At 39.2% G+C, this 26670-nt stretch overlaps 1 protein-coding gene across 1 annotated transcript in view; it reads right to left on the reverse strand.

The window, feature by feature from the left end:
• Positions 1–1970: 1970 nt before the first annotated feature.
• Positions 1971–26670, reverse strand: part of ZNRF2 (zinc and ring finger 2) — a 52125-nt gene continuing 27425 nt past the window's right edge. The window contains exons 2-4 of the mRNA XM_059819036.1: positions 22460–22555; positions 2749–2854; positions 1971–2028 (exon numbers count right to left, since the gene is read on the reverse strand). Of these exons, the coding sequence (XP_059675019.1) occupies positions 1971–2028; positions 2749–2854; positions 22460–22555 (260 nt within the window). The remainder of the gene's footprint in view (positions 2029–2748; positions 2855–22459; positions 22556–26670) is intronic.

Here is a 26670-nt window from a genome sequence, read left to right on the forward strand (position 1 = left end):
TGCTTTGCTGCATTTTTTTGTGTTGTTTTTACTCACAAGCAGTAAAAGAGAAGTTTTAGTTACTTAAATAGCAATACAATGTGCAGATTTCAACAATCCCTATAGCTTGATCAATATAAATTAGTTACCTGTCTTGGTTTTACTCTTTGGACTGCATTGTGACAAAGGTTTAGTTACAAAATGTTGAAATATAGTATTCCTATGCAGAGAAGTTTATGTATTCTGTTCTTGAAAAAAGTGAAGAACATAAAACAGGGTGTGAATTCAGTAAATTAAGGTCACACTGTTAGATTATATTTAGTTTGCCATTTACTCTTCTTCAGCCAATGAGAAGGTGAAAATGTTCCCACTCAAACCTGGGGCCATCCTCCTGCAAGGGTCTCAGATAGCACATGTCGAATGTCTCCACTTCCAGTTGAGGCAGTAGGAAACATGTCCAATAACCTGCTTCTTCACAGAACCAGAAGTTAGGCTGAAATTAGGAACTTTGGCCTTCGATACAAAATAGTGTCAGTAATGTCTGTGGGGAGTCGATTGTTACAGAATGTGCAGCATTTTCAAAATCCCTGTGTGTCCTTTGCATGAGTGTTTGGTATACTGAGCACTACTGGCAAGTAACCGGTGTCTGCAATGCTTTTTCCATGTCACTGTCCATCTTTGCCTTTTTCAGCCACAAAGAACTGTAAGTCTCAAGCCAGGCACGCTGTGTTCAGCAAGGGAACCTCACATCTATGTTTTCTGATCAGTGGAAGCAGCTGTTGAAAAAGCAGAAGACAAAAGTACCATCATTTCAGATATTTCAATATATAACACAATCAAACAGCATTAGCACAACCACCATGTTGTCCTTCCCCTTTTCCATAAGCCCCAATTATCACCACCTCTGGTGTGAATAACCAAGCAAATTGGATTTAACATGAGGTTAGACACCCATGAGCATGTACAGAGACAAATGTGTTCATAAACAGCATGCGGGCTTCTTCCACAATTCAGTTGTTGGGGGCAATATAGGAAATGTGTTTGTTTATTAATTTTGGCTAACACTACCCTGAGGTTAAAACAATTATCCCTGTAGCAGGATACCTTCCTTCAGGTTTTCTCTGCTGCCCCTGCAACAACCATAGCACTGCAAAGTGACTTGCAACACAGACTCATGAAGCAAGATGAAACAAATGAACAAATAAATGCCAATGATGAAGTCTTCGGATTATTATTTTTTTAATTTCCATCAGAACAACAAAAACAAACCCTCAGCTACCAGCCAGAATTTCAGCTATCTCCATTTCTCTAAGAATTATGATTGTTGGTTTGTTTTGCAATGCTTAGGGGCCAGTAGTTTAATGCAAGATAAAGTTTTTGAACTAGTCAAATAAAAGAATAAAGCTATCCTTTAAACCCATGACACTTAATTGCAGATCTGAAATCAGTAACACAAAACATAAACTGGAAAAATGTGAACCTCTGTGAGATGGGATGGATAGAAACATGTTAACATTTTTTTATTTATATATTTTAAACATTCTGGAATGCATTAACATGAAAGTGGTTTTGAAAAAAACTAGTTTCAACTTTTTTATATGATTCCAAAAGCTTTCCGTCAGAAATAAATGCCAGTACTCATGGAACAATCTAAAATCACACAATTGTATTGTTTTAATTTTGTTTCATTTCCATGGAAAAAATACTTTTTAGAAGTTAATATTAAAGATTTATTGGCACTGACTTGCCACTTTCCAGTACTAAAACTGGAATACATAATTTCAGACCATGCCATATAAGGATGCAGAAACCTTTTACATATTGCAATTTACGTCAGTAGTTACTGATTAATATTGCAGTTCTGAGACACAGTAGCAAATTCACAAATTAAAAAAAAAATAGCATAAAGTATTATTTCAGATAATCAAGATACTTATTGTTGAAATGTATGCATCTAAAAATAAATATTACCTAAAAACATGAATCTTGTCTTAATCTGATGGATGCTCAGGGCAAGATCTATTTACTTCAAACCATTCATCTATGCAGCTGTTGGATGCAAGACAAAAATTAAGACAATCAACATGAATATATCTCCGTAACACTTAGTAGTAAGATATGAATATAAATTGGTTTCTCATAATTTCAATGACTAGTAGGATTTTGTATTATACAAAGGAGTATATGTGTATTACCAAAATATTACTACAGTAATATTTGGATGTTAAACACTGTTGAAAAACTAAATTTCCTAAGTATTAAAAGTTTTTAAGTTTTCCAAGTTACTGCCCAGGTTTTATACACAGGTTACTTCACTACTAACACTGTCATCTTGCTTATATCATTACAGGAAGTAAAATGTCAATGAGTTACAGACACTTGTGACAACAAATATGAAAAAGGTTTAAAAAGTGTTCCCCCCTCTCCTCCCCAAGTCTATTAGCATTTGACAAAACTTAAGAACACACAACCTAAGCTCCCTAGCCATGATATGCACTCCTTCCCCATACAGGTGATTTTGCCTTATTTTTCCTGTGGGCTTTTCATGCAAGCATGAGAAAACTATAGTAGGGAAAACTGACTTCAAATACATTGGTGGAAAAGCAGAAAGATGTCATTTTAAAAACATCTTTAGGGTTGCTGCTGTTGTGTTTGTTTTTTAAATGTAAAAAGCAACTAAGTTGTAGTGCTCCTTTAGGCACCCCTTAGAGGAGTTATCCAATAAATGCAACCTTCTGGAATTTTATACGCATCCTGAGCAATACTTGCCCTTTATGATATATGCAGAGGCAAGGCAGCCGTGCTATAGTATCTCCTTGCTGCAGCTCTTCCAGGCATATTGCACACTCCCCAGCATCTTTACTCAGCACATCCTCTGAAGAAAGAGAAAGTTAAACGGTTAAAAAGCAGACTACTACAAGCAAAATATTCTCTATTCAGAACATCAAGGCCAGCTACAAGATACTTCTTGTCCTGCAGAAAGCCATATCAAGGTGAGGATCAGTCACGCTTACACCAGCTGACTGAATATTCCTGATGGGAGGCATTTTAACAGCTCAAATTAAAATACAGTTATGATTCAGTTTCCTGCCTAAACACAGCCGTAGCTTAAAATGAAGCCCTGTAGAAAGACACTGAGATGGAGAAGAGGGGTAGCCGTAATCAACAGCCAGCACCCTTTGGAGTTTATAGTCTCTCAGCAGATCAATACCCCACCACACAGGCTGCTCTGATCTGACCTCGGAAACCTGTGCTCTGAACCACACAGCCTGGCAGACACACGCTGTGCTGCCGACCCCGAGAGCTAAGCATTGGAGAAGTTGGGTTCTTCATACAGACGGTACGGAATGGCTCCAGGGCTTTGAGGATTCATGCTGGGTGGGTTTTTCCTAGCTGTACCTTCTTCCCCATATTCAATTTTCACTTTGAAGGTTAAGTTCAAGCCTGAACATAACATTTCTCCAGACAGGACATTGCAGGTAATTAACTAGGTAAAGATCTTCTTAACTTCTAAACACTTAGCCTATCATTTGCTTTTTCTACTCTCCTACTCTTCTCTCTTCTACCCATCTGGCTTTCTTCTACCAGCCTTTCCGGTACTCATATTTCACACCTTCAACCTTGTCTTCTCACCATGTCAGCCTGTTCTACCACATCCCATCCACCTTTTCCTCAGTGTGAAGTATGCAACTGTTAGCAATAGGAGTGGGAGTTTTCCATCAGGGAAAGATCAGTGCTGTATAGCTCCAATGACCCTAAATTCCTGGAGATACTGAATTTCTTGCAGCATTACCAAGTCCCATAACAAAGGAGAAGAAAGTAAGTTACTAGGAATGCACGAGAGTTGGCTTTCACACAGAATTTTCTGGGAAAATATATTATTTTTAATAAAAACTTTCTCTCTTGGACACTTCTCGTAGCCAGAACGTGGGATGCAGAATTCAGTCTTAGCACAAAGCAAAACAGGAGATCACGTAAGGCCCTATTTGCCAGAAGCAGGTTAGAAGTCCCAGTTAGATGCGACCTCATACAGTGCACAGAGCATTTCCAACAAGGAACCACGTAGCAACCAAGCTGGCAATCTCTGGCAGATCAGAAAGATGCACACTTGGCAAAGTAAAGTCCACGTGTTCAAATTTCCACAGTTTCATGGGAAAAGCTTCCCCTTCTTAAGCAAAAGACGTACGGTTCCCAGGTACAACTGAGAAACCACCAAGTCTACACTGTTCTCTCCAGTGGCTCCAATACTCATCACTCTGGTATTCCAAACACACAGAAAATGTCAAGCAGACAACTAAAAAGCTATCATTGCAGAAAAAAGTGAAATGAAATTAGGTCTACCTTGTTTCCCTTAGAATGACAGCAAGCTGTCTTGCAGGTGCTTGGGTTTCTAAAACAGTGCTTATTTCAGTCTCTGCTATATTCATTGGTTATGCTAAAAATACTATATAATGCCACGTGTGTAGCATCTTCATGAGGATACGTGAAGAATATCTAACATGAGGTGAACTGTGATAAAGAAAAATATTCGAAACAAGTTAATAAACAATATACACCTACCACAATGAAGAAAATAAAAAATTTATTTTACACATGGTAATACTATTGGTAGGTATCATATTAAAGAATCGCTTCTGTTGTTCTGTCAGAAGCTGTAAGCTTCCAAGAACATTAGAGGTACCTAAGAAAGAAAGCAATTTTAAACAATACGAAAGATCTTAAGAGCTCTTATCTGTTGTTACAAAATCCTGACACTAAGAACTTGCCCAGAAGAGGGTGCTAAGGATAAATACTTCCTTGAGGTGTTTGTTGTGTGTTTTGTTTTTTTTTTATAAAAAGAGACTTTAGTTAATCTGACACTAGGAGGCAAAGACTCTCCAGACAGCATGGTCCTGCTACAGAGATATTAATCTTTGCCTGAGGCTCTCAGACACTACCCTTCTAGACTGCCTCTTTACACAAGTGCTTTGCCAAAAGTCCTATGAGCAGATCTACTCTTCCCACAGTCAAGTTGCAGGAAGAAGCGCCATTATAATTCAGGCATGTATCATACACAGAGCATACTTAAGAAAAGTAATTTTTTCCATGGAGACACTTTATCAGATCAGCAGCTGGTACCCAGAACAAAATTACACTAAGATACCTCCGGTGAATTAAACCCCAATCTCCCTCCCTCAGCACTCTCAAGAGGGAAGCATTTAGTTAAGTTTTGATGACAAAATTTAAAAAGCTGTCCAATAAAAATACAATTTATAAAAGAAAACATTCTTGTGAACAGCTTTCACATAATTCTCTGTTGTACGCATCTGGCTTATCACGCGCTCCCCAGACTGTACAACGCTTGGGTCTGAACTCCTGCTGAGCGGTTTAACAAGGTTCTGCACCTTTTGGCTAACATTAGGGCAAGGTGCCAGTTTAAACATTTGTATCTCCCACCAGCCCTGGTGTAAGTGACTAAGACTCCTTTTCTTCCCTCCAGTACTCCGGTACTCTCCTCAAATGCCATTAGCCTCCTCTTGCCAGTAAGGCCCTACTGCACAAGTCCCAGGCAAACAGCTTGCCGCCCTCCCTGGCTTCACCCCAGGCCTTCCCACTGGGATGGGCTGCTGGGCACTGGCCTTTGCCTAGTCATGCCAGAGAGAGCCGGTGTGAACACTGATGACGGCTGGCATGGATGGGGCCTCAGAAACGCAGTGGAGTTCTCCACCCCTGCAGAAGAGATTTTGTTAATAGGTTTCATTGCTCTTCTTTCTCTGGAATAACGAGGAGTCAGCATTCCCTACTTCTTGTGCCTTACAAATCCTACCAGGCTCCCGTGCAAGAGAAAAGCATAAATACCAAAGGAATCAGTACAAAATACCCAACTGCTATAAATGCCCACATGCAACTTGGCATTGCACGCAGACTCCAAACCCATGTCATTATGCTCATAATCGGTTACACATGTAGAGTGACAACAGCAAAATCAAATCCTTCAAGGACCTATGACACTTTGGGTTGGACTCCCTCTTGACCGTTTTAGGTGATTCAGCTCTTCAATCCCAGATACAGAAAAAAGACTGAAAAAACCTGTTAGACCTGGAACCAGTCAGAATTTGTTCTGTACTTGTTTCATACAGCACTCCCCTGTACCAACACTGGCTTATACCAGATGGAAGTCAGTTTAAGGGCCATTTAACACTGACTTTTAAACGTATCAGTTACGGAAAAATGTGTAAATCATTTCACACAGAACCACTGCGGTCTGAACAATTTTTTTGTTTTTGTATTTTCCTGCAGCGGAGCGATTCAACAGATTCTTCTCTTTTCTCTTTACAAAAAAAGAACAGTTTGAGATTTCATCAGTGTTATGATTAAAACATTTATATGAGCGTATTACCTAAATGGAAGTGGGAAGAGGAAATAAGCAGAGGCCACATTTTTCCATTTCGCCCACACATGGGTACATACACAAACACTCACCACACCCCCACATCCATCTGCCTTGCACCAAATAGGAGGTAAACACTCCTCCACCTTCCCAGCTATTTGAACAAGTACTCGCTAGCCAAAGACTGGTGTCAAAGATGAAATCCGGCAAAAGAGCATAGTATTTCCCTCCTGTGTCTGCTCAAGTACTTCTTCCTCCTCGCCTCTATCCCTGGTTATTAATACTAGTGTTTTAACTTTGGGTTGTCAGTAATTTTTCCTTCTAAAATTCTGCTTTTATCTTTACTGAAAAAGAAATTCTGCTCCACTCCTGCATTTATAGCAAAATAGGTAGTACTGAATTAAAATACAATCATCCTGGCAATTTTGCACATACTTTACCAATTAAAAACTTTTTCTAAAACTTTTGAAAAATATATCCAACAACTATCAAAGCCACCAACTCAGCCATGCTTAAAATTATAGGCAGTGCCTTCTTTAAACTGAGGACTGCTAAAGCACATGCAATACATACCTTATGGATTAAGTAATTAAAATCTGTGCTACTGCTTTTTGTTTTTCTTTTTAAAACACAGATAGATATAGCCCTAGGCTCAGGAAACCCCAAGTCACAAATCATGGAGACGGTGATAGTATTTGGGGAAATATTACTTTATAGCTGCAGTATTTTATTTCTCTCTAGGTGTTCACTGGAAACAGAACACCAAGTTAGAAAGACCTTTGGTCTAATCCAATATGACAAGTTTTCAAAATATCTGTATTTTTTTCTAAAACTTAAAAGCTTAAATGTCTGTGGAAGCTGCTACAACAGCTAGCTTAACAGTGAAGGACACCAAAAAAGTGCACCCTTCCAGGAATATGACTGAAACTTAATCAGAACATACCTTCTGAACAGTATCTTATCAGCACTAAAATTGGCAAAACAAGAGACATAAGAGGTTAAAAAATATTGATGAAACTTCATTAAATAGTACATATTACCATACATCTGTTACACATTCATTAAGTTTTGATGCTGATTACTAAAAACCTCTCTCAGTTAAGTACTAGAGACTGTCTTGCTTGTTTTTAAACAGAGTACATCAAGCTCCAGACATCTAGAAGCCAACATATTTCTTCACATGTATAGCATGAATTAATCCATATTGCAGAATTTATTCTACACTTTTACTGATATCACCTTCTAGGATGATCCAAAGTTTTTCCTTACACTGTTACAAAAACAAGTAGACCAGAAGGACCTGCACGTTCCACAGGTAACTAACTATTCAGTAGCCAGCAAGTATGTGTGTATGTGATTAATATACTCTTACTAAATGTTACTGACTTGATTTACTAAAGCTTCTGCTCGATTTACAAGCTTCTGCTGCATCTGTTTTCCTCCCTCCCCATTCCTTTCCAGCTATTTCCTACATGCATTCCTCCTCTTCACACCCATTATCCCCAAAACACCATTCTCTCTAGACCTACTTTTTCTACAACTCCTCCTACCCCCCCATCATCTCATTTCATGTACTGTTGCAATGCAGGCATTGGAAAAAGGAGAAGAGATTAACATTATTAGCCACTGTTTGATACAAACAATATGGACAGCCTCAGTGAGGAACATAACTTCTGAAGAAACAGTGGGTTCCTGACCAGAAACATTTCTTATTGCTCTAATACAAGCAACCTCCTGCAGATCAGATGCAAAAGGGAAGATTTTTAACATCCGGTGTTTTTACTTGAACCACAGCTAAGTGGTTTTCAGGATTCATAATACCATCAAGTTGAGCAGGTAGAAATTCAGAATTCAGCTCTGCCAAATAACTTCAATACAAATTCCCTTCTATACTGCTGAAAAAACTAATACCCATACACTAATCAAGCATGCACATGTTGCAACTTTTCATGCACTTCCAACAGGCACAATAACCCCAAACACCATTGCACGACTTGTGCACTAATACCTAGAACTTAACCAACCTAAAAACACCTTCCTCACCACAATACACAAAAACATAACCTCTCTAAAACAAACCAACCAGCTACAAAGGTGTCACTTCCTCAAACACTTACAAAGCATTTGATGCATTTTGGTGATTTTGTTTTGCATCTCACTCTTCATCCCTTGCAATGCGGCAGCCTGTTACAATTTCCTGTTCAAAGTCCAGGAGTTATCCTTGTTTTCCCTTTCCCTCTCACCTTGCTCAGTGTTGGTCCAAAACGGAGATATCTATATACAAATAGATACCCATCATGAAAGACTTCCTGCACAAACATTGCCTACAGTCTTTGGTGCTCCCCTCTCTTAAAACACAAACGTAAAATGAAAGTCACACAAGAAAAATATTTGCAGAATAAGGCCTAAGTTGCAATACTTGTATCACAACACCATGCTGAGCTAGAGGGAGGTAGTTGCAGAAGTTTCATTGTTTCTCAGCTAACCCAACATTTGAAGAACTGGATTTAGATTTTTGTGGGACATTCTCAGCTTTCAGAAGCTAATTCTGAGAAATAGCTAGATGTTTCCTGTTCCGACAGATAATGATCGGGTGTATGGTAGAGAAAAAACAGTCACTTTTTGTTGAATAAAGATAAAAACTGAAATAGTAGAGATAGAAATACATTTTAGGGAGCAGGATGAGTATAAAAGCCTGTATAGTCCCTGGATACAATTCTAATTAGGTAAACTAAATAATATAGAGGGGAGAGGGATTTGTGCATGGAGGGAAACAGTTCTTTTGTAAAGAGGTTTTCTTCAGTGGCCACTATGGAAATCTGTCTGCAACTTTAAGATACGTGTTGTCAATACAAGCTACAGTTCCGCAAAAAAAATTTAAATCCCAAGTTTAAATAACACAGCTTTCATACAATGTCCAATTAAGACATCTTGCTCATAGACAAAGTTAAATTTGGATCCCAGGACTACCAGTGAAGAGCTAGGCTTTGAAAAAAGGCCAAGTACTCTGGGAAATAAAGCTCCTCATTTCCAAGCAACAACATCCACATCCGCTCCTATGCTATCGTGATCAGTGTATTAACTTTATGCTGCTGGTAGAAAGTGTTGGGGTGGAATAGGTAGTCATACAAGATAAATTTTATCACCCCAATTGGACATGAAACGTCTTGTGCTCCTGTCTTGAGACTTACTGCCAGAGTGACTGCGCATTTCCACAGTGATTCAAGATTTGCTCTCCGTACAGAGACAATTACTGATTGACTCTGAAACTTCTGCTTAAGCTACAGTCTTTCCAACTTCTGTTTAATCAGTCTACTTGCAGTTTGAGTTGCCCTTGAATGTTAAATCATCTCAAGATAGCTGAACAATTTTCTCCTGTTGTACTGACTTCTAAAGATAAGTTCCGTTCACCACATTTGTAAGTACCATGTCCTTAAACTGTCAAATTTGAGTCTAGATACTGGCAAAAGAGCTGCACCTGTTCACAAATGAACCACAAACAGTCTTATCCTCCAGAACATGACGTAAAGAGACTTTGTGCCAGCCTTACTCATCCTGTACTAAGTCCTCATTCCAACTGATACATATTTGTGTTTTGAATGACCCAAGGGGTAACTTGTTCTTGAACAATCTTCCTTGGGTTGCTGTGTTTGTCCTAAGGCTTCCCCCCTCCCTTCAGAAACATTATTCCTGGGAGATGAAAATACTTCGAAATATTGTCTCATCAGGAGGCGACTGGGTGAAAAAGCCTTGAATGCAGCAGTACCGAATTAGTGCCCCACCGTGCAACTCCATCACGAGTAGTGTACCCCTGCACATACCGTCTGAAGCAAAAGCTGCTTATTGCAGCACATGGAACAAGGAAGATGCCTTTAGGCTGTTTTCTTGGGTTTTAACCGATATTACATGACCTCTCGGGTTATCGGGCATTAATCTTGAATGTCAGGAGTTAAATCAAAAGTAGCATGTAAAGGGGCAAACCCACAAGAAACAAAACAGCAGCAAAAAAAGTCTCCTCGGGAAACAGTGTAAGGAACTATCACTTGGGGAATACCTCCTCCTCAGCTTCATGGGGTAAGAATAATTTACACTTCTCAAGGCTGACTTTACCATCAAAGAGGATCTTACACCACAAATATGTTACAAAAGGAGGAGTGGTTGAGTAAATCGGCCAGGGGCAACCAGCATGTATTGCTGACAAAGAGTCTGCTGCAGTTAGAGAGGATTGTTTCTTACAGGGAGGTGGAGATAGCTTGGATGAAGGAAAATTACAGAAGCAGGCAAGAAAGAAGAATATCAGTGCAGGATCCATGCATGCAGATCTTTTATCATTTTTATTCTTTGCTAAACAATGCTTCTCATCTTTGAGGAGTGGAGTAAAACAAAGCAAAATATTTAAGGGCTACTTCTATATACCTGCCAATCTGTACCAGCACTAAAAAACTGCTATGATAGATGCAAAATCAATTTAGGCCTGTTGAGAACTTCGGATCGCAATCCACAGATCCAGTCCAAAGGCGGCTGAACCACATGGTATCCCCCAGAGCAAGGAGCAGAAATTTAAGTTTTGTCACCAAGGGGGGCACATTCAAGAAAAATGAGAGAGGCCCGAGGTGCAGCTTGCCTTCTTTACCAAAGGTAAAAAACCAAAACAATAAAACCCAACCCAAACCAAACAAAAACCCACCACAACCTACTAGGCATAAAACCTGAAGAGTATTTATCTACAGAAGCTTCTTCTGGTAGTAAATCACTCAGGAATCTAATTTAATGATTTAACGAGGAAAAGATACCACTGTGGTTAGGAGGAGGGTGAAGAATTCCTTTCATATACTATGCAGAGACAGTTCTCTTCAAATAGCTTTTCAGTCAGAAGGAAGAGTTAGCTATGATGCTGTAAGTCTGTTAAAATGAACAACTTTTCCAAATCAAGACTAGATACTATTGCTAACAGTGTTCACAAAGACTGGGAAAGTAAAGCAGAGTGTGGATGTGGCAGAGTAGGTATGACAGAAGATGGTTGTCTCTGACTAAGCTGAAGGAAAGATCTAAATTTGAAAAGATCTTGCAAATGCACGATGTTGATGTGACTGTATAAAAGGATCCCCAGTTGCTTTGGCAGTTTTTTAAAATGACTAAGTTTATTTTATCCCCAACATGAAAGGAGAGCAAAATTATTACAGAAGACAGTTTTTCCAAATGGCAAGGCACTACTGTCACTGAAACTATGGCCACAAGTCAGAGAAATTGCTTTGTAATGATTTTCAGTTAAGAAGTTTCATTCTAATAATGGTCTGCAAGAAATTGAGAGTGTGATGGGGACCAGCTGGCCTAACGAAATCTATGAGAACTCTCATCTAACGCAACAGAAGTGAAGCGGGCACATTAGAAACCTTCATGGAAGGAAAAGGTAGGGGAATAGTGTCCCTGAAGAGCAGAGGCAGAGAGGGAATGAACAAAGGAAGCTCAGATGCAGTTAGCTAGCTTATTATTCTGGGCAACATGGGTTACTTTAATGGTGACTTGTTTTGAAGTTGGATGTAGGATTTGATTCAGCGTTTTGTTCACTTTGTCCTTTTTCAAGTTCCTATTCCAGGCTTCCTACAGGTGCCCTGAGAACAATGAGTTTTGCCAAGTCTTTTTTCCAGTCTTTTAACACTGGCCAAATAACTGACTCATTTCTTTGCAAGCTTGCAGAGGAATTTGGTTTGATCTGATGCAAAATGAATGCATAGGGAGCACTAAGGAAGATGGCATGAAAGATGAAACTATGAGCCTAAACTCGAAACAGGAGGAGGGGAGAAAAACAGGTATGCCTGACTAAGACGCTATTCTTAGGGAAGATATGATTCATTACTGAGCAATACACAATGAAAACACTGGTGCCAAAACTCAGCGTGCATAAAGTCTGACTTATTAACCCCAGTGCCAGGTGCTAGGCCTACAGGGTGCTTTTCCCAGCAGGCTTGAGATCAGTCTTGTCCAAGTTAAAATTGAATGTCTGGTGTCAGTGTGCATACACAGGATAGGGATATAAATCACTGCATGATTTTTACTTGTCTGCCTTTTCTGTTGACAGCAGACAGACTGCTTTTTACAAGCTATTCCTATTTTAAATGTAATTATCCTTGCAATATAGATGAAATGCAAAACATCTCTGAATGCAAAAAGTTCTGATAGCTTTGAAAACTCTGACTCAATATTTGAAGTTATCTCAATTTTTCTGCTCTACACTAATCCATAATCCAGTATTATAATTTAATCCAGCAAGAACAGAGACATGATATTTCTGGTGCTAACAGGTACCTACAGGTTTTTACTATCCCAGTAAGATAGAAAGCATATGTGTCTTTAATTTCAAGAGGAAACACATACCCCAAAACAACCTTCCTTTATATTTTAAAGCAAATAGCATTAATTTCTAGATCCCAGCAATTAAGTAAAATAAACAGCACCCACGTAATTGCAACAGTATTCAGCAATGATGATCATTCACAAATTATAATACAAAAATATTAACATGGGAGATATATTTTAAAAAGTCCCCAAAGACAATTCTCCGGTATTTGTTTAAAGTTTTATGCATATAATCTGACAGTATATTCCCACAACCATACCAAAGTTTTATTTTTCTCCTCATTTTTTTAAATCTACAGGCTATCAAAACTATTGGACACCATTATGACAACAAGGCATTTCAGCTAATAAAGCCATAGATTGAAACAGACTTCCTTGGAACTTGGGAGAAAAAAAGATAAAAGTATTAACCAAACAATTCCTCCCCGCATCTCTTAATTCCAAACATATAAACATTATTTATGGGCTAAAAATTATCAATGAATACGACGTTATTGCTTAGCTACATGAAGGCTAGCCAATACCTAACATTATCCATGAAGACTATCTAATTAAAAAAATGAATAACATTTGCTATGGCTTTAAATTACAGATAGCTATTAGTGCGTGGTTAAAATGGAAGTTATCCGAGGTTTTTATGAGGAAACTTTAACAAGGTTTCATGACTGTTAATATAGTTCAGAACTAAATCTAGCAATAATGAAGTTTTTCGTGTTTCAGCTGTGTGTTAGAACTTCAGGTTATTTCTGCAGCTGAACAAATCTGTAGCCGCGTGAGACTGACGCAAACTTTGGAGAGCGAGGAGGTTCCTCCCTGGAGGATACAACAGGCTAGTCTAGTATTTTGTACCTATGTCGGTATATAATCAATGTAATCCCTGCCAAAAGACAATTTACAACCTGTTCTAGAATCACTGGATTTTGTTAAAAACACTAAAAGCTGGTAATTTTTTCTCCTGTGTAAGCAGTGATAATAATGCCCAATTTAGATGTGGGAGTACTCTATCACATTAATAGTGTTTTCACCCAACTTGTTTCAGAAGCATTAGGCTTGTTCTACCACTGAAAGCCCCTGCAAAAGCTGGGCTGACTTCTTTTGTCATTGAAGGGTTGAATCTGCAACTCAGAAGCATGAGACTATTTAAACAATCAAAGGGTAGCAGGTTTTAAAGCAAGATTTTAATCTGAAGAAAAAAAAATAAATTGCAAATGACATTTCAGACAATTCTTTCAATTGATCTTCCCTTGGGGTAGTTTCTGAGCAAGAGGGAGTGCCTCTTATTCTTTTATTTTTCTTTAGAAAAAAATCCTGATCTGCAAATAATCTGTTATAGTTCCTGCAAAACAGTGAGGAATTTAGGGAAGGAAATACCATGAAATTCCTACACAGATCACTCAATCTCAGTGAGATGTCATTTCGCATTTATTTTTAAAAACCTAAAGATTTCAAGTAGTTTTATTTCAAAATCCAGCCTATGAAACTTATTCCCCAAGATTAGGAAAAGCTGTGTATTTTCCAGGGGTTTGTTCCCACAGAGCAACTACAAAAAATAAGTCAGTTGGCTGCTAACAAATGAGTAAAATCTCAAGGTTTTAGCAGTATCAGCTTTAAAGACTGCAGAATTACCATACAACATTATTTCCCTTGAAGCTAAATTCCCAGCAGTCACAAGACTGCAGCAGTTGCAGACACAATTTATGACATCCTCTGAATGACCTCTCAAAGCTAAAGACTGATTAAGTGTAAGACATGGAAGGTAGCTCCTGTCTGCCTGCATCACATGGTGCAGTCACAGCACAGTGAGCGTTTGCTATCGAGCTAACAAAACTGTCCCTTAGGTTTCTCCTGCATGCAGTGCTGCCTTTATACAAGAGAAACACAACAGCATACAGCACAATATATTGGGTCCTCTTCTAACCCGATCTGAATCACTCCTCGCGTCACCCACAGATGTTCTTTGCGGCACTGGTTCCCAGGTGTATCTGTAATTTCCTAGGACAAGAATTGTCATTTGATTTTACCAGCACTGTCAATGCCAAAGCAAGACAACAGCAGTATCCGAGGTTAGGAGTAGCTTCTAAAAAAAAAGAAACACCTTGAGCTATTCAGCACATGAAAGATCCTGTTTTCTCTATTTCTTTCAGAAACATCCATGCTGTCAAAAGCTTTACTGTATTTATCCAGTGCTGCATACAAAATACTCCCGTGGCACATGTACGTGTTTATATAAAGGCAATTCCAATGTACTGAGAAAAAAAAAAAATGTTGTCCCACTCTCAAGAACTGAAGTAAGTATGATGTGACATTGCAGCTATTTTGGGCAGGAGCAACTTGTAATGGCTCCGTCACAGGAAGTCCGGTCTAGCAGATGTAGGCCTGCCTCTAGGGAAAGTATGGAGAGAACCACCCACCAAATACCATTCTCCCCAAGGTTCATTAAAAGAGTCAGTCCCATTCACAACAAATCAGAGAAAAGTTTAAAATACGAATGGATGCGATCGCTGCAGTGTGTCCTCAGCAGGATGCAAGCATGTCAACTTTACTTCATTACAGCAAGAAAATTTAGCATAATCTACTGAGCATCCCCAAACTGCACCATGGAAGTGAACTGTCATAGCTTCTTTACAAATCTATGCCTCCCTTTCTCTTACATAAAGAGTAAAATAATAAGCAATGTTGATCCGTCAACCACCACCACCAAACCTCCGCGATTATCTTTTACTAAGATAAATGGGGTAGTCTGCAGTTCTGGAAACTGCTGTTCCAGACATTTGAAGCACTTCCCTCTCAGTTACACTATGTTCCCATTTCAAGAGTTTTCTTCACAGCCACACCATTAGAAATACACAGCTTGCTTTTCTGACTCTGTAGCAAAGGGTTGACAGTTTGTGGGCATGGAGGAAAGGTAAGAGACTGCAGCCTCTGAAAGAGCTGCAGCTCTATGCTATCACAGATTGACCCAATTCGTCCACTGACTGAGGCTGAAATGGGGTCACCGGAGCAGGTCCTACCCCCTTTAGGAGGTAGGTAAACACTGAACTTCAGTGTGGTTTTATTTAGTGACATTTGTCGGCATTACTCTTTAAAACGAACAACCTTCCCCCACAACAAACCCAAACTGTAAGATGCTGTTTTTGTAGTAATGCTTTTCTGTGAGGTACCAAAAACTGTTGAAGGAGAGATTTGGGATGGTTGGAAGGAAATACAGCTTTACTGAACAAAAGGGAGGAAGAGCTAGAGTTTGTCACTGTTCCTCTCATCAGTCTGGTTTGGGCGAGTAGCTATCCATGGCCTACACTGGTGAACACCAGTGGAAGGTTCCTCCCCATTCAAATGTTACCAACAATTCCCAAAGGGAGGAAGTAGAAACTAATCAATATATTTTAATCAAGTTCTTAAATGCAATTTCCCTCCTTAAAATTGTAACAATGATTTGCAATACAAGCTATGAAAAGTCTGAGCTGATATACCAATTCACAGAATAACAGCTGTGCAAATGAAGGTCTGAGATTAAAATTTTATTTACTATAGTAATGTTCTACTGTCACCACGTTAAGCAAAATCTCAGACTTCAACAGATGTTCAACAGTTCTAATTATTTTCAAGAACTACTGAAGAAAACGGTTTTAAAGCATCAGGGAAACTGAATGAACCTCCTACATAGTCTGGAGGATGTTCACGAGTACACAAGATCAAAACAAGAGTAAATGTCACTATTTTAACTGCAAGCACAGGATATGTGTCTGTTTACATGTCCTATTACACTACCTTATGAAGTATGCTCTTCTTCCTCCCCAGCACCCCCGAGGACAGAGCACAGAACCATCTAGGGCAGAGCAAGAAGCCAGAAACTTTTAGCCAAGAATCTTGTTAAACTCCAAAAATGGAAGCATTTAGAAATTCTATGGAGAATTTTATAAAGTGGAATGAAAGAACTGATTTGCCTTAGTATTATTTTGTACTGCTTTGCTGAAAGTCTAGTCCTATTAAAGGATGAGGACAAGGAGGAAGGCTTAAGCTTTTCCAGGCAGACTGGCAAGATGCCCTTTTGCAAGGTCTTTTAGGGTATGATCTCAGGAACCCTGGCACAGAAATGAACTTGAAGTTAGGAATTCTTTTCATTCCAGACTGAAGTTTTGAGTGCATCAGTCAAAACAGTTGACAGCATCAGCCCTGCTGAGTAAAATACTCTCCCTTTTTTTGTGCACAGAAGTGGCCAAGGAAATCAAGTCACTGCAGGGAGTGGAACTACCAGAATCACATATCTCGGCGGTCCAAACATTAGGTTATGGTGCGCTATTTTTCTTCCCTTCTACTGAGCAATATAAACTGAGACAATTCTGGCAAAAATAGCTTGCCCCAAAGATGTTGAAACAGCCACCAATCAACAAAGGTTAGAACTTGTGTTAGAAAAAATTAGGTCAGTCCCATTCACAAAGAATGTTTCCAAAATATTTTTATTTAGTCCTTTAGGTGACTCATGCCAATCTTCAAGTCTCCACTTTTGATCAAAATGCCTATGTTATGGCTGTCATTTAGATGTTGACAACTCCTCTAGCAGGATTATTGCTTACACAGATTCCAGCTCAGGATTCTGACACTCACTCACATGCAGGCCTCGGCATGTGGCAGTACCAGCATTTCTCTTTCCTCACAAGACAAAACTTAACCCAATGCCTCAGACTGATTTAGAATAAACAGTGTATTCAAATCCTCATGACAAAACCCTGCTTTGCATCCTTGTTAATCTAAATCAGCTGCACTATTGTGGCCCAAGTCACTTTGAATTCGGTTAGACGGCACGGGAATATTTGGCTAGCTGTGCATGGCATTGGATTTGAACACCCCAGAAGTCAAAGTACTTTGCCAGACAGGAACAGCACATCGAGTTTCAGTCATGTTTTCCTTCCAGTACACCTACCTTAATTTTCAATATTCTGTCTGTTACAGTCTCTCCACATACTAATCCTCCATTCAAAACAGAGCTGGATAAACTTTAAATATAAAATCATATATGTAATCCCTGCTCTCTGTGATGTTTGATCCCCTGCTCTTTTTTGGTGTGATAGGGCTAAAAAATTCCCTTACTGTAATTCAAAAAGTGTAATTGCAAAGTAGGTACCTTGAGTAAGGAAAAAAACCTCCAGCAGCTCATGCACTGGATATCTCAACACTCTCCCTCTCTGAAATTACACTAGCAAAAGATTTTCCCCTTAAAATGAACCTCAGTAAATATGTTGGCCAATAATCAGGCCTACCACCGTATCTGAATTAAATGCAGAGCAGTCTGAGTGAAAGCAGCACTGATGTCAAAGCAGCACTGCCCCTGAGCAAGCGGCTTTAAGGAGACCCGCTTAGAAAGTTTCCAGTAGAACTGCGTTCCAGCACAAAGTGCTGACTTGATGAAACCCAAAATATTCCACAGGAATGTGCTAACTCAATCAAAACTTTTGAAAGAGGACAGGACGGCTCACCGAGCCAGCCAACCAGTCTAGTGAGCTGACTGGCTCTCCCCAGCTCTCTGGGGTCACTGTCTTCCCCATCTGGCCAGTTGCCAGGCTGCTAGTCCCTGCTCCCAGAGGGGCCCTTTAATAATAATAACAAAGTCTTACAAAGTGTTCTGAGAAACAAACAAAGGAATTTTAAAATGAAAAACAGAATTACTTCAGAACCAACTACAACCTTTCTTCAAGAGGAATTGGTTGCAGTTGTTGCAAAGCATCTAAAACTAGTGCCCCTAAAGACACAAGTCTCCCCCACGTCTCCTCAATTTTTATAAAACACCTTCCAGTGAAAAAAAGCATCAATACTGTAACAACACAAAATGAACAATAATTCTATTCAAAACCTAAACGTCACCAGATAGGTCTAATCATCAGCAAGGACTTAAAAGCAAGTTGCTTCGAAAGCACCAAGTGCTCTTCAAGTAAATGCCCCTGCCTGACCAAAACACAGGGCCACCTTGTAACCAGTATCTTGGACAGAGTAGTCCCGAAGTGGTCTCCCTGGAAACTTTAATGCGATGCTGCAAGGAGCCTCATTTAACACTTTGGAGAAGCTCAAAGGAATAGGTATGGCTATATAATATTTTAGCAATGGTTTTCAAAAAAATCTGTCAACTAGCAAGTAACCCACTTTCTTCATAAAACCGGCTTTTAGCAACCTGTGGCTAACCAGTGCATGGGACCTACTCTGGCTTCTCAGTGACTCGGCAAGTAACAGTATGAAGAGTTTTTAATTGCTAAAAGAAGCAAGGCTATTTAAGACAGTAACACCAAACACCACAATGTTTTTGCACAATTCCATTCATTTAACCAGCTTTTGTATCAAAATGCCTAGATATTGGTTCATGTGTGAGCACCACAAGTAGTTTAAGAAATACTTGGAACAAAGTTCCACAGAAAAAAGAAAGAGCTCTTTTTACACGCCAGATTGAGTAAGCAATGAGATCTCTGTTGCAGGCAAGTCACATGATTTTGAAAGAATAAGGCTAATAAAATATACTGATTTCTTTATATGAAAATCAGCACAACTTCCAGCATAGAACTGGGACAAATTTGTGACCACCCTCTTTCAGAAAACACATGTAAATCGGACAGCTGCCAGAGTTTGCAGTTCACTGACCCTTCCTACTGCCAAATGCAATGCACAAAGGTAGCTCAGAAAGCAATTAGAGATTGGCTGGGAGGACTCATTAATTTTTTTAAACTTCAAATCGCATCTAAACAGTCTTATAACATTTTTCTGGGGAAGACTGCATGCCTCAGACTCACATGTAAAAAGAAAGAAGGTTTGTCTTCTCAGAATGACAAAATACATACAATTTTCTCCCTGTTGTTTCTTAGAAAGAACAACTAATACATTTACAGTATCATGCGGTAACGCATCTAGAACAGAACTAGACATAAGCACAGTTCAATCCAGCTGCTCAATTTTAAACATCTCACCATCTGCAAAGTCTAAGGCTCCCTTCAACTAACTTGCAACACAAAATTCAGAGAGAAAAGGTGGTGAGGAAAAAAAAAGGAAAAAAAAGGATCTTTTTTCTGCTAGTGGTAATAGTACTGGGAAACCACCAGTGACCAACACAAGCAAATGATGCCTACTTGGCTCTATTTGAGTATGTATGGCATAAGGCCAGGATAACAACGAGAAAGTAAAGCGTAAAGAGATGCCTTCCATTTTGGAAGAACGTATCGAAAGTTGATAGCAGCATCTTTTCTTCTCTCAAGCAAAACCTGAGATGCCCTTCTTATGGTTTATGACAAAAAGGCAGATCCATCACTGATCTCCTCATCATGGCAAACAGCAAAATATACAAGAAAAAAAGCATGCATATAGACATTCATATGCAATTCTGGGCCTGTAATCACGGCAGCATTAAGTTACCAATCTGCTGGTTAATTCTCTTTCATTAGCCTCATTAAAGGGATCATGATGATACCACAAAGTAACAACTGAGCGCTGCACAACTCTGAGGCCATATCCTCACTTTCTTTGTGCTGGAGTAATTCAAATAACCAGCTATAGGCTACAATTTAAGGTTTAGTCCACGACTCCAGGAGCTAAGCAACTGGAGTTACAAGGATCAATGCATACTTCTATTAAGTGTTTCTGAGAATGAGATCACACTTCTAAGTAAGTGTCTCTCTCAAACCAGTCTACGTAATTTAGTAGTTTTCTCCTTTCAAGCTTATATAACCATTTCCTAGAATAAGTTTCTGAGGTTTTCTATACAGCAGAGACACTCCTAAATTGAGAAATTACGTGTTGTTGGTAATAACTCATATTGCATTGTCCACAACTGCTTTTGTCATGTTGGAGATTATCCAGAGAGGGGCTGTCATGTTGGAGATTATCCAGAGAGGGGCTTCAGGTGCCACTCACAGGTTTTACTTCTGCTCATTTGTAGGGAAGTTTGCGGACTCAATGGACTGCACAAAGGTAACAAGATGGCTCAAAGAAGCTCCAACCAGCAGTGCGCCCGCTGAGAGAAATAGTGCAGGAAAAAACCCAAAGAGGTTGAATATGGCACCGTTGTGATACAAATGAACATCATAAACAATACTGAGAGGTTACGTTATGTAATTGCTGTTTCTTTGAAAAAGGTTACTCAGCTGAGTGCGCTTATACGTACATGTAGGGAGCAGCAGGACCAAAGGATTTCAGTCAGTCAACTCATAACTTGTGGACACCCCATCAGTGGTATTACCACCAGAGTTTGCTCTCTGCCAGCTTGCCTCCTCTGGCTCTACCCTAACTGATCCCTCCCTGACTGGGGTGACTAGCCTGCTTCTCCCTGATGTTCAACATCCTTCAGTACACAGATTTCTAACAACTTATCTTGGAAAATGTTTAGTCCTAATTTACAGAAGACAAACCAAAGAGAAACAAAGCCCCCTCTGTTAGATGAAGTCAACCTTCTCAAATATATGTGCGGCAACATCAGGAGGAAAAAAAAAATTACTTTTCCTGAGTGCTGTGCTTTGAAATGGATTTCACAGCTCTAAGTATATGATTTCAAATTATTTTTGCAATTAAGGCCAAACATTATTGCTCTCCAGACAAAGAATAAGGTAGGCCCAACCACCTTTCAAGATTTGTTCCAATTAAAAAAAAAAAAAAAATCCAGTGTAGGATACCATAACAGCAAGGGTGCCAGGAGGGTCAAAGAGCCCATAACACTGCAGGTTATTTATACAATAACTAACTTATGTTGGAAGGGACCTCTGGAGGTCTTCTGATCCAGCCCCTCACTCAAAGCAGGGCCAAGTTAGACTAAGTTGCTCAGGGCCTTGTTCAGTCAATTTCTGATCTTCTCCAAAGATGGAGGTTGCACAACCTCTTCAGGTGCCTGCTACTGTGTTTGACCACCCTCATTATGCGGCATTTCTACCTTACATTGAATCATATTTTTCCTGATGCAACTTGTGACCACTGACTCTCAACTTTTTGCTCTGCACCTCCAAAAAGAATCCGACTTCCTCTCCTCTACAATTTCTTTCTAATCGCATTCTGTTCTCACATATTCCACATCTGAGCAATAAGCTCATTCAGGACGCACTGTAAGATTTCCTCATGGTAGGCCAGCTCTGCCAAAGTAGGCACTAAGATTTCAGTAACATTTTCTAATTCCTAGTTCTCTGAAACCTTTTTGTGTGCTTGCCATAGAACTGAGTGTCAGTCTAAACCATGGCGATAGAAAGGTTTGATCCCAACAGTGGCAAAAGTCCTGTTTGCCTATCTACCAGTCCTTATGAAGTATCACATATGCAGTCAGCTGAAGGAGAAAGTTCTTGAGCTCCTTCAAGAAAGGGTAATTTTCTTGGATAAGGTGCAAATGCACTATGCATCAAGTAACAGTCCTTAATAATGTCCCCAGAAGAAGACTTGATTGACCTACCTGACTACTTGATGACATTAGATGAGAGGACATTTAAACTACACGTATGTCAAGCGGGCACTAAACGGACACTGACCAATATTTTATCTTGTGGTCAAAAAAATGGAATACACACACTCGAAAAAGAATAATTTCATATTTGTAGAACAAGTCAACAGTGTAAATTATTGGCAGGCAGTATAAAAAAAACCCAAGTTCTTAGGAATTATTTTGAAAAAATAAACAAGCAAAAAACATACACCTTTTCTGAGTCCACTGAATTAGTTACCAGACTATCTTATTAAATAAAGATTTATTATCACACTAAAGTTTAAAATGAATAAATAATTATCAGCTTACTTCTTTCTTACCATTGTAGGTTATCCTTGGTTTTGTCAAACACATCACAAGATGTAAATCCATTTCATCGGAAGATACAAATTTTGAACATACAGGGCACTTGAATCCTATGGAAAATAAAAATATGTAAGCATGAGTACATTTGACCACGTTGCAAATATGTATATTCAAGCCAAAAAGCTATTCTGCACACATTAAAGGAAAGAAAAATAAAATCTGGCAGCTTTTCAGTTTTGACCTGACTTGTTACAGGAATATAATTCCCTTGATTTCAAAAGATCTCAAAGTGGACCACTGTTTCTGCAAATTGATCTGTTGCCAGTTGTAAACATGTCACCACCTCTGGAACGCAAAGTTTCCCAACAACTCTAAGAACAGTTGCAAGAGGATAATGTGACTATACTAAAGCAGAAATTAGAAATGTATAGAGAACATAGCCATTAAAATCTGAACTTGGGCATGAGCTCTGAATTAACATCTGCACTTTTACCAGGAATAGCATTGAAACTTTAACAAAGGATCTTGGTTTTACATCTTATCATACAAGCTGCAGCATCTTTTATCAGTCTGGGGCACAGGGAAAAACATTAACTCAGGGGTGTCGCCTCACCTACTGAATCACTAATATTTCCGGTAGCGCTGACTTCTCTCATCCTAGCCAAGCATGACCTTCTTTAGCTTGTGAGGTCACACCCTGAAGCAATATGGGGTAAAGAATAATTAAGACAGTCTGGATTGTGATGCAACTGCATAATAGTCCATGACAAAACTGCTTAATACTTTAATTTATGGCATTATTAAAGACAGCAGTCTTCCACTTAAAGGACAAGATTGGTTGGACAAGTTTTACGGTCTACAGAAAAGTCTGACTGATTTTGATCTGCTGAATAATTAACACACAAGTGAGAGACAAAAAGCCACCAACAGGGATCTTGATGCATAACAGCTGTTAAGGAGTATACCTACAGGACAACATACAACAAGAATATCTAAATCCATGCTCAGTGCAAAGGATCAACTTTTCCTTTGATGCTGTTGAAAAGTAATGATGCAGGCTTGTACAAATGGCCCCTGCACCTTCCACCAACATCTACATCTGGTCCTGCTCCCACGTGTTTTAGTTTGTGGCCCCTTGCATTTGTACTTCTAACCTTGGGAGTCCACAATGAACTGAGTCAGTCAAGGATGACAAGCGACTCGATACTGCACTTTCAAGTTACTGATGCCCGAGAATTTTGATCTTTACTGTTAATTATTACATCCAGATATTATTACATCCTCATCCAGATGTAGATCAAGCAACTAATCTGAAGCATTGGCACTTGACAGAAATAATGCACTTCATTTATCAAGACAATGATTTTATTTTTTTTTTAGTGCAGCTAATAGGAAGCAAGTCAAACCAGACAATTGGTAACACCCATGAGGAACTCTGAGCAGCAGCTGAACACGTACTGGAAACCACTTCCTGAGATAAGTACAGTTCTGATTCTTCCCATTTTAGTCATAAGCAGTTCATATCTATTTCGTTCTTGTGTCAATCTTACACTTCAGTTTAAATATTGCTCTTCTCTCCTTATTTTTAATCCTCTTCCCCCAACTCACATCTTTACAAACAACAGTTACAACCACAGATTAATAAGCATACAACAGCCAAACACATATTTTGGAAAAAACAAGTTGAAAGGATTAATTTACCTGTAGAAAGCTTTGTCAATGACCCTTCAGCCACTGTGCAGCCTCCTTCCCCCGGGGTACATCTCAACATGACTGAACTCAAAATTAGTATCTCAGTCCTCTAAACACCCAAAACCACCCATAACTGTTTTGTTACGGTTTTCTTCAAAAACTGACCTGGGGTAAATTTTCTCTCAACTTTTATCAGCCTAACTCAGCTGATTACTCATAACTCTAGTCAATACCTACTAAGACCCATGCATTATTCTCATTTATATGCTTCTATAAGGCAAAATTGACAACATATTTTGATGTGAAAAAGCACGTAAGTTCCTTATACGCTGCAGACTGAGTCCTGCTGTAACAGAAGGGAGTGTTTGCATTACAGCAAGTTAACATTTATGTTCATGGCTAGTTAAGCACCAGGACAGTCATTAACAGGTTCCCTCTGCTTTCTGGACAGAACCCTTCTAGCTTATTCCCGAGGGTTGATCAGCATGTCTAATTGGGAGTGACAGGGGGCAGGGAAAACAATCCATAGGTCTTTAGAACCATTGCTAAAGTTAACAGTGTTATTAAGAAGGTACATATCCCAGGAATGCTTAGAGGGAATACCTAAATCCAAATAAAACAGTAGGGAGAGTTTGGGTAAATAATAATAGTAGTAGTAATAATAATAATTCTTTTACTTAAAACCATGTTTAAAGATGAACAGCTGCAATAAATCTTTCTGGTTATCCACCTAGAGTATTCAGCTGAATGTGGTTATACTACCATATGCCTGCCCCTAAACCTAGTAAACAGTCCACATTTTAGCAATATAGTAAGTCCACATTTTAAACATATAGTATCTTGTGGCTTGCCCAGTGTCAAGGGGTGTCTGGAGGTAATAGTTAAGCAACTACAAATATCCTCCTGACACAGCAAGTCTGGGATATCTGACTGCTATAGCTCTACTCAGCACTTAGAACAGTACACTGAAGAACCCAAGCGGTAGAGGACATTACACTTAACTAAGCCTTATGGACCAAATTAGCAGCCAGTGGTAAAGGTATCTTTGTGGAAAAGATGTTTTTCCAGTGACCAGCATCAGCTGCATGCCAGAGACTAGCAAAACAGCAGAGCCTTGAGCTCGCAACACCTGCTGAAAGATTTTTTTCAAATACAAGTGAAATTCCACTTCTCATTCCTTCACAATGTTCTGCTGCAATAACCAGCTCCTGGATTTAGCCATCCTCCCCAAAAGATGCACAGTGTATGTTTTTTGTGAAGGAAATTACCATTTCCAACTCCTTTAGTAACCCCAAAGAACAAATTATATTGACAGTAGACACAATGTTTACTTTATTTTTAACTGTATTTGAAAAAATATAAATAAGTGAACATTCAACACTGTCCACAAGCCACTTAAAGGTCCTTAAAAAAAGCTGGTATTTTCCCACCTTTCCTCAAATCAGAAGGCAATAGTTTCACGACCCAGTTTACAATTAAGTACTCTTCAAGAACAAAGGCTCTATTGTACCACTGCCCAGCAGGCTAACAGCATTTATAGCCTATGTTTGTTTTTACCACCAGTCTCAAGGAACAATTCTGTAACTTGAAGAAAGTTTCACATGACTTTAACAATCAGCAACAGTTCAAAAATAACTTGCTCTCTACATGACTTGTTTTACTGAGTTTTGCAGATAAACAATGCATTCACAGACATTTGGATAACAAAGTGGAAGTAGTCATCAAATGAGGTGGCATCATGTGAAGTGTCCTCTAAAAACTACGAAACTCAATGAACTACTTTCTCACTCTCTTTACAAGGAAAGCGCAAGAGGTAATGTATAGTTCTAGGTAAAAATCCAGCTCTTATGAAGGTGTTGGTTTCACAGCATCCCTTATCCTCATCCAAGATGAGGAACTATATCACCTTTGTATTAGGGTCATCACTGTTTGTCAGCATATCACTGCAAAGCTTTCCTTCCTTCTCCATAGTAGAGAGGAGGTTGCCTGTGATACAACCTAGGTCAGGGGAAGAACAACCTCTCACCCCATTCTCTTGCTGTACAGCAGGAAAGAACTGAGCACCAAAACTGAGCAAGCACACGCCTCTAGCTGACTTTTACAACTGCATGCTTAAGAGGCAGGAAGACAAATTCTTACAAGCTCCCATCATCTAGTTTCACAACCCTGACTAGAATACTGAAAGTAACACATTACTTAGAACAAAACCATAATCCTGGAAAAAAGTACAATTACAAGAAAAGAGAGACAGAACAGAAAGTACAGCTACTAGAAAATCCCAAGGTGGCACAGAAAGTTTGAAATAACTAAACCTGCATAAGTAGCAGGACTTAAATATTCAGAGGTGAATTCTCTCTCTCATTCTCTCTTTAATGTATCACTTTCTTCAGACTCTGCTGTCTTTTGCAAATGAACCTCCAGTTAGCCAAGTAATCCCATCTTCTCTCACATCCATCTACTGAACTCATAACTTTCATCTCTGGCAGGCTTGGAAACTATCCACAGGGACAGGCTGATGGGTGGCCATTCACTC

This window comes from Gavia stellata, chromosome 6 (assembly GCF_030936135.1).
Source record: "Gavia stellata isolate bGavSte3 chromosome 6, bGavSte3.hap2, whole genome shotgun sequence".
In the NCBI taxonomy this organism is placed as follows: domain Eukaryota; kingdom Metazoa; phylum Chordata; class Aves; order Gaviiformes; family Gaviidae; genus Gavia; species Gavia stellata.